The sequence below is a fragment of the Chionomys nivalis genome, chromosome 4 (genome assembly GCF_950005125.1).
Source record: "Chionomys nivalis chromosome 4, mChiNiv1.1, whole genome shotgun sequence".
In the NCBI taxonomy this organism is placed as follows: Eukaryota; Metazoa; Chordata; class Mammalia; order Rodentia; family Cricetidae; genus Chionomys; species Chionomys nivalis.
In genome coordinates this window covers 64111281-64125263 of record NC_080089.1, presented here as the reverse complement: position 1 = coordinate 64125263, position 13983 = coordinate 64111281, and the positions used below count along the sequence as shown (strand labels likewise).

The window sequence follows — 13983 nt, the reverse complement described above, 5'->3', positions numbered from 1 at the left end:
ATCAGGAAGAGATAGCATAGGCCTGGTTAGAAACATATTGGACACTGAGAAAAAGGTACATTCTGAAGGAAATACTGAAATTTAGATCTTTCATATAACAGGGAAATGTTCCATGTTGACAACAACAACAACAACAACAACAACAACAACAACAACAACGTCTTGGGACTAGAGAGATGACTCAGTGTTTAACAACACTTACTGCTCTTGCAGAGGACCTGGGTTTGGTTCCAGCATCTACATGGCAGCTCACAACTACAGTTCCTAGGACTCCTATACTCTCTCCTGGACTCTGCAGATACTTGCACATAGATGGTTCACATGAACTCACACAGGCACATACACAAGCATGTTAATTAAAATAAATCTTAATAAATAAGTTTTCAGTAATGGTAATGGTAGAGGCAGCTTAAGAAAAGAAAAGCAGTAAATACCAACAAACCTACCTTTGATGATGTGGTATACGTGGTGAACCTTGAGTACCATTTGCTTGCTTTCTCTGCAACTCCTTTCCCCGCAGAGAACACAGTGTGCCTTAGAACATCTAGTTTAGGTACCAGCAGTGTATCTAAGTTAAATGAAGGTGATGAATGGGCTAATGTTTCTTGAGATCCTTCCCTAAATGGACAAGTGGGTGAGAAGGCTGGTGAAGACCACAGTCGATCCCTTGGTCTTTCCTCACTTTTCGTATAACTCTTAGATTTGGTAAGTCTCACTGGCCTAGGAGAATTTGGAGGGAGGCTTGATCTTCTGCAGGCCTTGACCAATGTTGGACTTTTCTTATTAGCTAACTTATCATCACATGCTCGTTGTAAATCAATGCTTGGTGTTCGGCTTGTCAAAGGACTGCTCATGTTATTCATATACATCTCAATTTCTTCAGCTAAATTGCGCCTAGCAGATGGTGTTGAAATGCTTTTGCTATCATCTTCTTCCTCTTCTTCTTCCACCTTCTGCTGCTGTTCAGTCTCAGCAACCAAGAGAGAGAGAGGGTCAAATCCTGTTACAACATCTGTTTTTTCAGAAGGTTTTACTGAAAAGCTGCTGTTCATACGCTGGAGCCTCTTGGGATTTTGTGTAGCGACACATCCCACTTTAGATCCATCTGCTTCAGTGTCTAAATCTTCTAAGTCAAAAATAACAGGAGAATCCACTTTATCCAAGCAGTTAGAAACATCAAAAGGTGTGTCATCGTCACTAGATTCCTTTTCTAGGCTGTCTCTTTTTGATTTTACAGGTGGCTTTCCTATATCAAGACTATTTGGTCTTGTGCTTTTTGAGATAACATTTGAAAGAATTTTTGCATCAGCTCCTAATTTTTCAACCATATCTCCAGGGTTTGTTTCCTGGTTAATTCTATTCAGCATAAATCCCATCAGAACCCCACCACTAAGATTACGGTTCCTATTTCCCCAGGCTGTTTGCTGCTGCAAATGAGATTCATCATCACTTTTATGTCGTCTCCTGAAGCATCTACTTTGCATGGTTTGTGTTTCATTTGTATTCTCAGGAGACGGCATTAAGAGCAGCTCAGGTGTACTTTCTGAAAAACAAGAAATGTGTTTTCAGTCATGAAAATGTACCGTGCAAATATGTCATCCTAAATATTAAAATAATAGTAATGGGGATGATAACAGCAAGTGCTCACTGGCTGCCTGATACTCAGCAGGTCCCACTTTAGGCAGTTTACTGCTATTGTTGCTATAAACATTCCAACACTCAGAGTAGATAAAACAGACGTGCAGAGAGATAAACTAGACAAAGTTCTTAAGTAACAGTTCAGATTTGTCTAATGAGAAAGGCTATGCTTCTAGCCATTAGAATGTACTGCTTAAAAAAACTTACCAATTAAGATTTACATTTTTTAAAAGATTTATTTATTTGTTACATATACAGTGTTCTACTTGCATGTATACTTCCAGAAGAGGGCACCAGATATCTTTACAGATGGTTGTGAGCCACCAAGTGGTTGCTGGGGATTGAACTCAGGACCTCTGGAAGAACAGTCAGTGCTCTTATGCTCTGAGCCATCTCTCCAGCCCTTAAGATTTACATTTTAACAGAAATAAATTTACACTAAGTTAAGTTAAAGCTGTACAATTGTAGTGATGCTGGAATAACGTGAAAGTCTAAGCCATCTTTTTATTAAAATGCAAAACAAGCCCCCAAACATCAAATCAAACCTATGGTAACCATATTAATTTTATCTACAAGTAAAAATTATTTTTAAAACTCCAAATCCTTTTTTGACTATACATGTAGATTAAGAAATTTTACCTTTGCTTTAAATCAGTGATTAGTGTATTTAGTGTATTGCAAATATGAAATTATTTTAAGAAGAAAAACACTGATTTTTGGTTTTCTTTTCTTTCATTTCCTTTTCTTTTCTCTTTCTTTCTTTCTTTCTTTTTTTTTTTTTTTGGAGATACTGTCTCAGCAAGTAGCCTGGGCTGTCTGAAGTATGCTATGTAGACCAGGTGGACCAGAACTCACTTGCTCCAGTCTCCCAAGAGTTAGGATTAAAGGCGTGTGCCACCAGGGCCAAGGGTATTAGTTTCTTAAACTATCTGAAAGACTTATCTATTTTGTTTCTAAATAGTCACAAGCTACATTAGACTATAAAGTATATGATTCATTTAGAAATAAGCTAGGTGCCGGGCAGTGGTGGTGCACGCCTTTAATCCCAGCACTTGGGAGGCAGAGGCAGGCGGATCTCTGTGAGTTCGAGACCAGCCTGGTCTACAAGAGCTAGTTCCAGGACAGGCTCCAAAACCACAGAGAAACCCTGTCTCGAAAAACCAAAAAAAAAAAAAAGAAATAAGCTAGGTGTGTGGTTCTCTCGGATTCACTATTCCCCCCATTTTTATTTTACCATCCCTTCTGAAAGTCCTAATAGTACAAACTCAAAGGGCAGCACTGAGACTACAGGTGTGCCCTTATTCCTTGTTATAATAAAGGTTTGAACAAAGACATTATAAAACACAAAACCTAAGGTCCTAAGTTTACTAGGAGAGGGCACCCAAATATATTCTAATAGATAATTCTAGTGCATTAAAATATTTAAAAAATACGTATTCACTGAGACCAGTGAGGTGGCTCAGTGAGTAAGAATATCTGCCATCAAATCTGACTACCTGAGTTCAATCCCAGGGACTCAGAAGGTACAGAGAACAGTCTTCCATAAGTTGTTTCCTGACCTATACACATTGCTGTAGCATATATGCAAAATAAAATAAAACATAATTTTACAACATTTAAAATATATATATTTAGTAGACACAGATATAATCATTCTACATGCAGCCAATGTGTACTATTTAACTTACCCTCAGATTCTCCAGCTATTTTATCAGCACTGTTGTTATCTGCACCACTGAGGCGAACTATAGTTGAAGAACTTTGGTAGCTGAGAGTAGGAAGGCAATCAGCACTTCCTTTTGTACTCTCATTCTCTGACACTATAAAGACAAAAATAAAAATGTTAGCAAAATTAAACATATATGTTGCAGAATGTATGAAGAGAAGCCTTTACTCTTACCTATTTCAAAATGAAAACTGGTGATAAGAATATACTAACTCTATTACAAAGCTACAGTATTGAAAACAGCTTGGTATTGGCATAAAAACAGAGAAGTCGACCAATGGAATCGAATAGAAGACCCAGATTTTAACCCTCAATCCTATGAACACCTGATTTTCAATAAAGGAACTAAAAGTATACAATGGAAGAAAGAAAGCATTTTCAACAAATGGTGCTGGCATAACTGAATTTCAACCTGTAGAAGAATGAAAATAGATCCATATCTATCACCATGCAGAAAACTCAAGTCCAAATGGATCAAAGACCTCAATATCAATCTAAACACAATGAACCTGATAGAAGAGAAAGTGGGAAGTACTCTACAACATATGGGCACAAGAGATCACTTCCTCCATATAACCCCAGCAGCACAGACATTAAGGGCAACACTGAATAAATGGGACCTCCTGAAACTGAGAAGCTTCTGTAAAGCAAAGGACACTGTCACTAAGACAAAAAGGCAACCTACTGACTGGGAGAAGATCTTCACCAACCCCGCAACAGACAAAGGTCTGATCTCCAAAATATACAAAGAACTCAAGAAACTAGACTTTAAAATGCTAATTAAGCCAATTAATTAATGGGGCACTGAACTGAACAGAGAATTATCAACAGAAGAAGTTCAAATGGCCAAAAGACACTTAAGGTCATGCTCAACCTCCTAAGCGATCAGGGAAATGCAAATCAAAACAACTTTGAGATACCATCTTACACCTGTCAGAATGGCTAAAATCAAAAACACCAATGATAGCCTTTACTGGAGAGGTTGTGGAGTAAGGGGTACACTCATCCATGTTGTGCAACCACTTTGGAAATCAGTGTGGCGGTTTCTCAGGAAATTCAGGATCAACCTACCCCAGGACCCAGCAATACCACTCTTGGGAATATACCCAAGAGATGCCCTATCATATTACAAAAGCATTTGTTCAACTATGTTCATAGCAGCATTATTTGTAATAGCCAGAACCTGGAAACAACCTAGATGCCATTCAATGGAAGAATGGATGAAGAAAGTATGGAATATATACATATTAGAGTACTACTCAGCAGTAAGAAACAATATCTTAAATTTTGCATGCAAATAGATGGAAATAGAAAACACTATCCTGAGTGAGGTAACCCAGACCCAAAAAGATGAACATGGGATGTACTCACTCATAATTGGTTTCTAGCCTTAAATAAAGGACATTGAGCCTATAATTTGTGATCCTAGAGAAGCTAAATAAGAAGGTGAACCCAAAGAAAAACATATAGATATCCTCCTGGATATGGGAAGTAGACAAGATTGCCGGGCAAAAATTGGGAACTTGGGGGTGGGGTGGGATGGGGGTTAGGGGAAATGGGGAGAGAAAAGTAAGAAGGGGAGGATGGGGGGAGATTGGGGGAATGGGATGGTTGGGATAAAGGAAGGGTGGATATGGGAGCAAGGAAGTATATATCCTAATTAAGGGAGCGATCTTAGGGTTGGCAAGAGACTTGACTCTAGAGGGGCTCCCAGGTGTCCAGGGAGATGTCCCCAGTTAGTTCCTTGGGCAGCTGAAGAGAGGGAACCTGAAATGGCCCTATCCTATAGCCATACTGATGAATATCTTGTATATCACCATAGAACCTTCATCTGGTGATGGATGGAGATAGAGACAGAGACCCACACTGGAGCACTGGACTGAACTCCCAAGGTCCAAATGAGGAGCAGAAGGAGGGAGAACATGAGCAAGGAAGTCAGGACTATGAGGGGTGCACCCACCCACTGAGACAGTGGGGCTGATCTATTGGGAGCTCACCAAGGCCAGCTGGACTGGGACTGAAAAAGCATGGGATAAAACCGGACTCTCTGAACATGGCAGACAATGAGGGCTGATGAGAAGCCAAGGACAATGGCACTGGGTTTTGATCTTACTGCAAGAACTGGCTTTGTGGGAGCCTAGCCTGTTTGGATGTTCACCTTCCTAGACCTGGATGGAGCGGGGAGGACCTTGGACTTCTCACAGGGCAAGGAACCCTGACTGCTCTTAGGACAGGAGAGGGAGGGGGAGAGGAGTGGAGGGAGGGGGAGAGGAGTGGAGGGAGGAGGAGAGGAGTGGGGGGAGGGGGAGGGAAATGGGAGGCTGGGAGGAGGCAGAAATTTTTTCAATAATTAAAAAAAAAAGACTGAAACAGATCTCCAACAAAGTAAATTAAGCAAACAAATGACATTTAAGGATCTGATGTCTCTATTTTTGTCCCACAGCAGGGCTAGATCTTCACTCTTGAAATGCACATCTCAGCTACTTCTCCAGAACCATGTCTGCCTGAACACCACCATGCTTCCTGTTATAATGATAATGGATTAAACCTCCAAACCGTAAGCCAGCCACAATGAAATATTTTCTTTTATATATAAAAAAAGAATATACTAACTGCTTCTCTACACACTTGCCAACCACAAATCATTTCACTTAAAAGTCATCAAGTGTAGGTCTAATTACTAAGAACTGGTCATATATAAGGCCCATAGAGAATTTCATATTTTCTCTTTGGTTGTAAAAGACAGATTTCGGATTGGGAAGAAAAGGAGATATAAATCACAATTCACCAACAACCTTTAAAGGTATTTGTCTAGTTGGAACCTCCAACTCGCCCCTGTATGGTCTGGAAGCCCCATTCTTGTCTCTCTCCAAACCCCACCCACTCAGGGAGGCTCAAAACAAAGGAAAGTCGCCAAAAAGCCCAGTTCTGAATTCTGGGCAGCTCCTCCCCTGAAGTTGCCAGCCATCAAAGTCCCCACCTAAAGCAGTCAGATTTTGACCACACTTGGGCACAAACCCAGCTTGTAGAGGACACTTCATCACCTCTTGCCTACAGGCTATATAATCTCCCGAGTTAGTCCAGATGTGCAGCTTCTCCTGTCTCCATCTCTGGGACTAGAGAATCCACCTGAGAGTTGCTTTGCTCAAATAAAACTGTTCTTATACTTTTTCAATTTGGCTTGATCTGGCTTACTGCATTGTCAGAAAAACCTATTATGGCGGGGGAGGGGGGCGGCACAGAAAACCTATTAGTATTGTGCTGGCTAGTTGCTTTTTCTTTTTGAGACAAGGTTTCTCTGTAGCTTTGGAGCCTGTCCTGGCACTAGCTCTTGTAGACTAGTGTTGCAAGAGGTCCTTCGGCTCCTCCAGCCAATAGCCGCTGAGATACCAGCCCATTGGGGTGTGGTCTCTCTCCCTTTAAAAAAGCGGCCACTTCCCTCCTCACTCTCTCTTACTTCCTGCTCCGCTTCCAGCGACTAGACTCCCTTCCTGATTGTACAGAGGGCTGTTGTCTGGGACGGTGATCTGTAAGTTTTTTCCCCTTTAAATAACCATTCTATTAATCATAATTCCAAACTGGTGTGGGATTTGTTTGTGACTTACGCCTTTGCCTTCAGACTAGGCTGGCCTTGAACTCACAGAGATCCCCCTGTCTCTGCCTCCCAAGTGCTGGGATTAACGGCACATGCTAGCTAGTTTTGTGTTAATTTGACACAAGCTAGAGCCATCAGAGAAGAGGGAGCCACAACTGAGAAAATTTCTCCATAAGATCAGCTGTAGGGCTTCTTCTTCTTCTGGAAACACCAAATGGCGGATGACGCAGGTGCAGCGGGAGGGCCCGGAGGACCCGGGGGCCCAGGATTAGGAGGCCGTGGCGGCTTCCGACGAGGATTCGGCAGCGGTCTGAGGGGGGCCGCGGCCGTGGTAGAGGCCGTGGCCGAGGACGAGGCCGCGGGGCTTGCGGAGGTAAAGCTGAAGACAAGGAGTGGATTCCCGTCACCAAGCTGGGCCGCCTGGTTAAGGACATGAAAATCAAGTCCCTAGAGGAGATCTACCTGTTCTCCCTGCCCATTAATGAGTCTGAGATTATTGACACTTTCCTGGGAGCTTCCCTAAAGGATGAGGTTCTTAAGATCATGCCCTATCGTGCAGAAGCAGACTAGGGCAGGCCAGCGGACCAGGTTCAAGGCTTTTGTCGCTATTGGGGACTACAATGGTCACGTAGGTCTCGGTGTCAAGTGCTCCAAGGAGGTAGCCACTGCCATCCGAGGGGCCATCTTGGCCAAGCTTTCCATTGTCCCTGTGCGGAGAGGCTACTGGGGGAACAAGATTGGCAAGCCCCACACTGTTCCTTGCAAAGTGACAGGCCGCTGTGGTTCTGTGCTGGTGCGTCTCATCCCTGCCCCCAGAGGGACTGGCATAGTCTCTGCTCCTGTGCCCAAGAAGCTGCTGCTGATGGCTGGCATTGATGACTGCTGCACATCAGCCAGGGGCTGCACTGCCACCCTGGGCAACTTTGCCAAGGCCACCTTTGATGCTATCTCTAAGACCTACAGCTACCTGACCCCCGACCTCTGGAAAGAGACTGTGTTCACCAAGTCTCCTTATCAGGAATTCACTGACCATCTTGTGAAAACCCACACCAGAGTCTCTGTTCAGAGGACCCAGGCTCCAGCTGTGGCCACCACATAAGGGTTTTTATACAAGGAAAATAAAAGTGAATTAAGTCTGTTTAAAAAAAAAAAAAAAAAAAGATCAGCTGTAGGTAAGCCCATAGGGCATTTTCTTAATTAGTAATAGATGAAGAATAGTCCAGCCTGTTATGGGTGGGGGCATCCCTGGGTTGGTGGCCTGGGTTCTATAAGAAACCAACCTGAGAAGTCATGAGGAGCAAGGCAGTTAGCGACACTTTTACACAGCCTCCGTATCACTTCTGCCTCCAGGTTCCCACCCGGTTTGAGTTTCTCTCTTGGCTTCCCTCAATGAACTATGTCTGGGAAATGTAAGCCAAATATTCTCCCCAAGTAGCTTTTGGTCATGGTGTTTCATCACAGCAACAGCAGACCTAACTAAGGCAGGTAGTAGTAATTCTCAGAAAAAGAATTTCTTTTTAAAAGACATTTCTACTATGAGAATTTTAACATGAGTTACACAGCATGCACATTTCCTGCCCAGTTTATGGGTGAAAATATTAGGTTGCAAAGAGGGATCAATGAGAAAAAAAGATAATTAGAACAGGAAGATAGGCAGTAAAACTAGTACTTTAATACTTAAAGTTATTTGTATTTTTATGCAAATAAGTTCACAATTTTACATAATATCAACTTCACAATCAATACCTACAGGAACTAGAATCACTCCCTTTTTTGTCTTTTTCCCCTTGAATGTCTTCAGCAGATGTACCCTCTCTTCTAACATCGTCCTTAGATAATGAATTATATCCAAGATCAGACCGACCACCTGAGCAAAAACAGAAACAAATACTATACTACTTATCATAAACTTTTTTGAGATTGTATCCTAAACAAATTTAATGATCAGACAGAAAACTGGTCAACTGTAAAAGTCCCTAGGTCAACATAACACCTTGAATGAACAAGATGTCCATTCAAGATGGCTCCTGGCTACTGTCTTGAATAACAGACCCCAATAGGGGCCTTAATGTTGTCTGCCGAGGGTGGGATGGGGTGGGGAGATGAGGTAGGGACTATGACAGCATACTGTACAGGAAGTGAGTGGTGACATCCCATGGATGGAGCACCAACTTACATTGAGAGGCCTGCTGGCCAATCTCCACAACACCTATCACAAGTTTCTTTGGTAAAACCAACTAGAATGAGGTGCCTACTACACATTAGTGTTTGGATTTCCTTATTGGGTTAGCTACCAAACACCCACCTCCATTAATGTAAGGAAGGAAAATTACTAAATAATTTACTTTGGGTTTCACATTATAGTCAAATAAATATTTACTTTGTGGGTACCCAAACCAGACAAACTAGTTAATCTTCACTCCAGTCCACCATCTTTCTAGATAAAAGTCTAAGTTGTCTTTTGTTTGTTTTTGGAGACAGTTTCTCTGCAGCTTTGGAGCCTTTCCCTGAACATGCTCTGTAGAACAGGCTGACCTTGAACTCACAGAGATCCACCTGCCTCTGCCTCCAGAGGGCTGGGATTAAACCCGTGTGCCACCACCGCCTGGCCTGAGTCATCTTTTTAAGTTTAGGGTCTCATGTAGCCCTGACTGGTCTGGAACTTACTATGTAGACCAGACAGCCCTTGAACAGATCTACCTGCCTCTGCCTCCTGAGTGCTTGGGGTAAATGTATGTGCCACCATGTCTGGTCTGAGTGGTAATTTAAGCAATGGAGAAGAGAGCTTTGCAAACATGCACACGTAGGTCACTGAAACTCAAAGTCTAATGGCTCTGCCACAAAATCTGGTTCCTTTAACTTCATTGAAAGGTAATTTTTCTCAAAACTCAACTGAATAATTATAGAACTGTACCTAAGTACAAATATATAGGAATGAGGAAAAAACAATGTGTTAAAATTTCTCAGGATGCCAGGCTTGGTGGCACATGCCTTTAAACTCAGCACTCAGGAGGCAGGCACCCTGGTATCATAGTGAGTTCCAGGAAAGTCAGGGTTCTGTAGAGACCCTGTCTCAAAAACAAACAACTCCCCTCAAACTCCACCAAAACAAAAACTTATTCTTAAGAAAAGCAGAAGCCAGGTGTTGGTGGCACACATCTTTAATCCCAGCACTTGAGAAGCAGAAGCAGGTGGATCTCTGGTCTACAGAGTAAGTCCCATGACAGCCAGGTCCATACAGAGAAACCCTGTCAAAAAGAAGAGGAAGAAGAAGAGGAAGAGGAAGAAGAAGAAGAGGAGGAGCAGAAGTTACAGTGGTAAAAGAAAATCTTTAATATTTTGTTTTGTCAAACAGATTCTCTTTGACATTCTTACTAAACTGTTCCCATTAGATTAGCATCAAAGCCAGAGTTCTGAGATTTTAAGTAAGTTTTTGTATGACCATCCAATTCTCAGAGTTATAAAACATAAACCTATGTTTATCAGACTTGTAAAGAACTCTAAAGAGGTTATATTGACTATCACTGAGCACTTACTACCATGTCTTTAAACTTGTAAAGAACTCTAAAGAGGTTATATTGAATATCACTGAGCACTTACTACCATGTCTTTAAACTTGTAAAGAACTCTAAAGAGGTTATATTGAATATCACTAAGCACTTACTACCATGTCTTTGTTATTAATCTGAATTTGTTTTGCCTAATGAAACTTTAAGGACTCAATCCCAAAGAAATCACAAATAGGAAAATTTAAAGATATTTTTGTTAGATTCCACACTATTCTGGGCCAGTCTTTTAGGAAAAGTGCACTAAACCAAACAGAAGATCTCTATATTTTTAAAAAACTGGGCCCAAGGACAACTTCCACAACTGATTAAATTCACAGGGCACGATCAAGAACAAAACCAGCTCTGGAGGGTCAGTGCACTACATTTTGGCACAATCAGCTTATATTTATTAGTCTTAACATTGGCGTAAAATGAAAGAGTCTGAAATGATGTTGCCATCTGCAGAAACAGCATCCTTCAAATTTTTTTGAAGTTTATGCCCATTAGAAGTTCATGTTCATACTATACTAAAACTCATGTGGATTTTTTAAATAATGAAAAGTCAGAATTACACAAGTAATTTAGTGTGTTTTATACTAATGCTTTACTGCTTATGTAAAATGATTTATTTGTGTTTTATGTGTGTGCGTGTGCATTCGTGTACCTCCAGGCAAGTGGAGGTCAGAGGACAACTTGCAGGACTAGGTTTTCCACGTGGATGCTGGGGATGGAAGTCGGGTTGTCATCTTCACTCACAGAACCACAGGGCTGCCTTTAAGCACAAGTCCTTATTTTAATGTAAGTAGTGTCATAGTCACTGCTAGGACTTCTGCATTTAAATTTAAACTTTTTTTTTTAAAAAGTTTGATTTGCCAGGTGGTGGTAGTACACACCTCTAATCCTAGCACTAGGGGGCAGAAGTAGATGGATCTCTGTGAATTTGAGGCCAGTTTGATCTACACAATGAGTTCTCTGACTGCCAGAGTTACATAGAGAAACTGTCTTGAAAAACAAAAGAAAACAAAAAGTTTGATTCGAAACTTGCAAAAAATTTTACAGAAAGTTCTTGGTGGGGCCCTTTGCTGGTTTCTTCTAACCATTCCCTGCATGACCATAGCACAATGTTAAATGAGGAAACTGATGCTAGTGTAATACTGTTGACTCAGAAACACAGAATTTTTTTTTTTCTTTTTGAGACAGGGTTTCTCTGTAGCTTTGGAGCCTGTCCTAGAACTAGATCTTGTAGATTAGGCTGGTCTCGAACTCACAGAGATCCACCTGCCTCGGCCTCCTGAGTGCTGGGATTAAACGCATGCGCCACCACTGCCTGGCCAGGATTTCTTTTTCTTTTCTTATATATATATATATTTAAATATTTATTTGTTTATTTATTATGTATACAATGTTCTGTCTGTGTGTATCCCTGCAGGCCAGGAGAGGGCACCAGACCTCATTACAGATGGTTGTGAGCCACCATGTGGTTGCTGGGAATTGAACTCAGGACCTTTGGAAGAGCAGGCAATGCTCTTAACTGCTGAGTCATCTCTCCAGCCCCCAGAATTTCTTAAAAAGAAAATATGTCCAAGAAAATAGCAAGGCAAGAGGCTGTGAGTACAACTCACTAGTAGAGCCCTTCCCAGGATATATGGATTTGATGCTTGCCTTAAAAAAAGAGGCATCTCTAAAATGGTGAAGAATTTTGTAGCTACCTAGATTTAACTGGATTCCCATGCACTAAATACTTGAACTGAGTACTTTGCAACCTCTCAAATGAAAAATGACGAGAGCAACATATAGCAATTAAATTTAATGTCAAGTGCCTAATAGAAAAATCAAAAAGTGACAGTTAAATATGTCATTGAAAACAAACTAAAAACATAAACTAGCAAACCTAGTTTTTAAAATGTACTATAATATATGTATACAGAAGCAGAACAGACTGGTACTATATCATCATCAGTAGCAGATCTTTGGATACTTTGATTAAACCCGTATTGAAAGGTGCCTGCTCCACAACGTGTGTTGCATTACCACTATCCGTGCTACCATAACTAATAGCATCAGGTCACTGTCATCTGCTTAAGAACCCAGTTCGATAGCATTTTACTACTCAAAGAGGTACCAAAGTGACTCTTCAGAGTTTGTTGTTAAAGATAATAATCTGCTATGGAGCCAACATGAAAAGTGCCACACGCAGCAAAATACAACTACAACAGAGCATCTACTGTGAGCTTCTAATGACCATTAAGTTGGACAATTTAATAACTGGAGAAAGAAGAATCTGGCGTTTCCTAAAATGGGAAGAGTTGTCTAATACAGGGAGGATTTCTTTAACCTGAAAACCTGAAACCTAAAACTTTTTATGTACCAACATGGCACCACAAGGAAAATTCCACAGCTGACCTCATGTGATAGGTCATATTAAGTCAGAGGCACATCACAGACACTACATGAAATGAACACAAGGCTGTGTGTAAGTTTCAACATGGAGCGGGAATGGTTTGACTCCCCTCCCATGTAGCTCATTACACATTAGCAAACACTGCAGCTCTAACACAACCTGGATCCAGAACACTTCTGTGCATTAACAGTACTTTTAATAAACTTTCCTAACTGGCAGCAGAGCCCAGAAAATAATCAGCATTTTAAAGCACTTAAAATTCTCTAAAAATATAAGCTATAACCAATTAGGTTATAATAAATTATGACCAAAAGCAAACCATGTGCATACTTTATCACCCTTTAATTACCTGAGAGAGCTCTCTGTGGTAAGTGTGGATGTTTCTTCAAAGCTCTTTTGAACTGTGCGACTCCTAAAACAACATTTCTTACTTTTGTCCAAAGAAAATAGCCACTGCGACTTCTTGAAGGCCATGTACTTTCCAAAACAGCCTATTCATTTAAAAAATATATAATTAGTAAAACAGTTTTTAGAATTCAACATACACTGGCTTCTGAGTCAAGCTAAAGAAGACAAAAGTAGCCGGGCGGTGGTGGCGCACGCCTTTAATCCCAGCACTCGGGAGGCAGAGCAGGCGGATCTCTGTGAGTTCGAGGCCAGCCTGGTCTACAGAGCTAGTTCCAGGACAGGCACCAAAGCTACAGAGAAACCCTGTCTCGAAAAACCAAAAAAAAAAAAAAAAAAAAAAAAAAAAAAAGTAGATTTAAAGGATAGAAAACAAAAATGTCTTAATTTATGAAATATCTTCTGAATATTCTAAAACAAATACCAAATAGCCCCTAATTTTGGCACTAAATTAATGTTGTGCAATGAGAAAACAGTACTGTTCCCCATTAAATCAAAATAATTACCTTATTGTAATACCCATAAGTGATTGCATTGGGGTCAATACCAGCTTTCTGCATTTCAAAAAGCACTCGAACTGCAAGCACTGGCTGGTCATACTGTCCACAGAGCTGCATGAGAATTCGGTAGCACACCTGCAACACAAGTTGAGAGATGTACAGAAACACTC

The 13983-nt window shown here is 41.1% G+C and overlaps 1 protein-coding gene and 1 pseudogene across 6 annotated transcripts in view; one reads left to right on the top strand and one right to left on the bottom strand.

The window, feature by feature from the left end:
- The window catches only part of Dennd4a (DENN domain containing 4A), a 108681-nt gene that overhangs the window by 22655 nt on the left and 72043 nt on the right, over positions 1–13983 (bottom strand). For all 6 annotated transcript variants that reach the window (XM_057766252.1, XM_057766257.1, XM_057766254.1 and 3 more), the window contains 5 exons: positions 13820–13948; positions 13258–13399; positions 8710–8826; positions 3327–3458; positions 447–1543 (listed from right to left, as the gene is read on the bottom strand). In XM_057766252.1, coding sequence (XP_057622235.1) covers positions 447–1543; positions 3327–3458; positions 8710–8826; positions 13258–13399; positions 13820–13948 — 1617 coding nt within the window. The remainder of the gene's footprint in view (positions 1–446; positions 1544–3326; positions 3459–8709; positions 8827–13257; positions 13400–13819; positions 13949–13983) is intronic.
- On the top strand, positions 7174–8058 carry LOC130872408 (40S ribosomal protein S2-like; annotated as a pseudogene).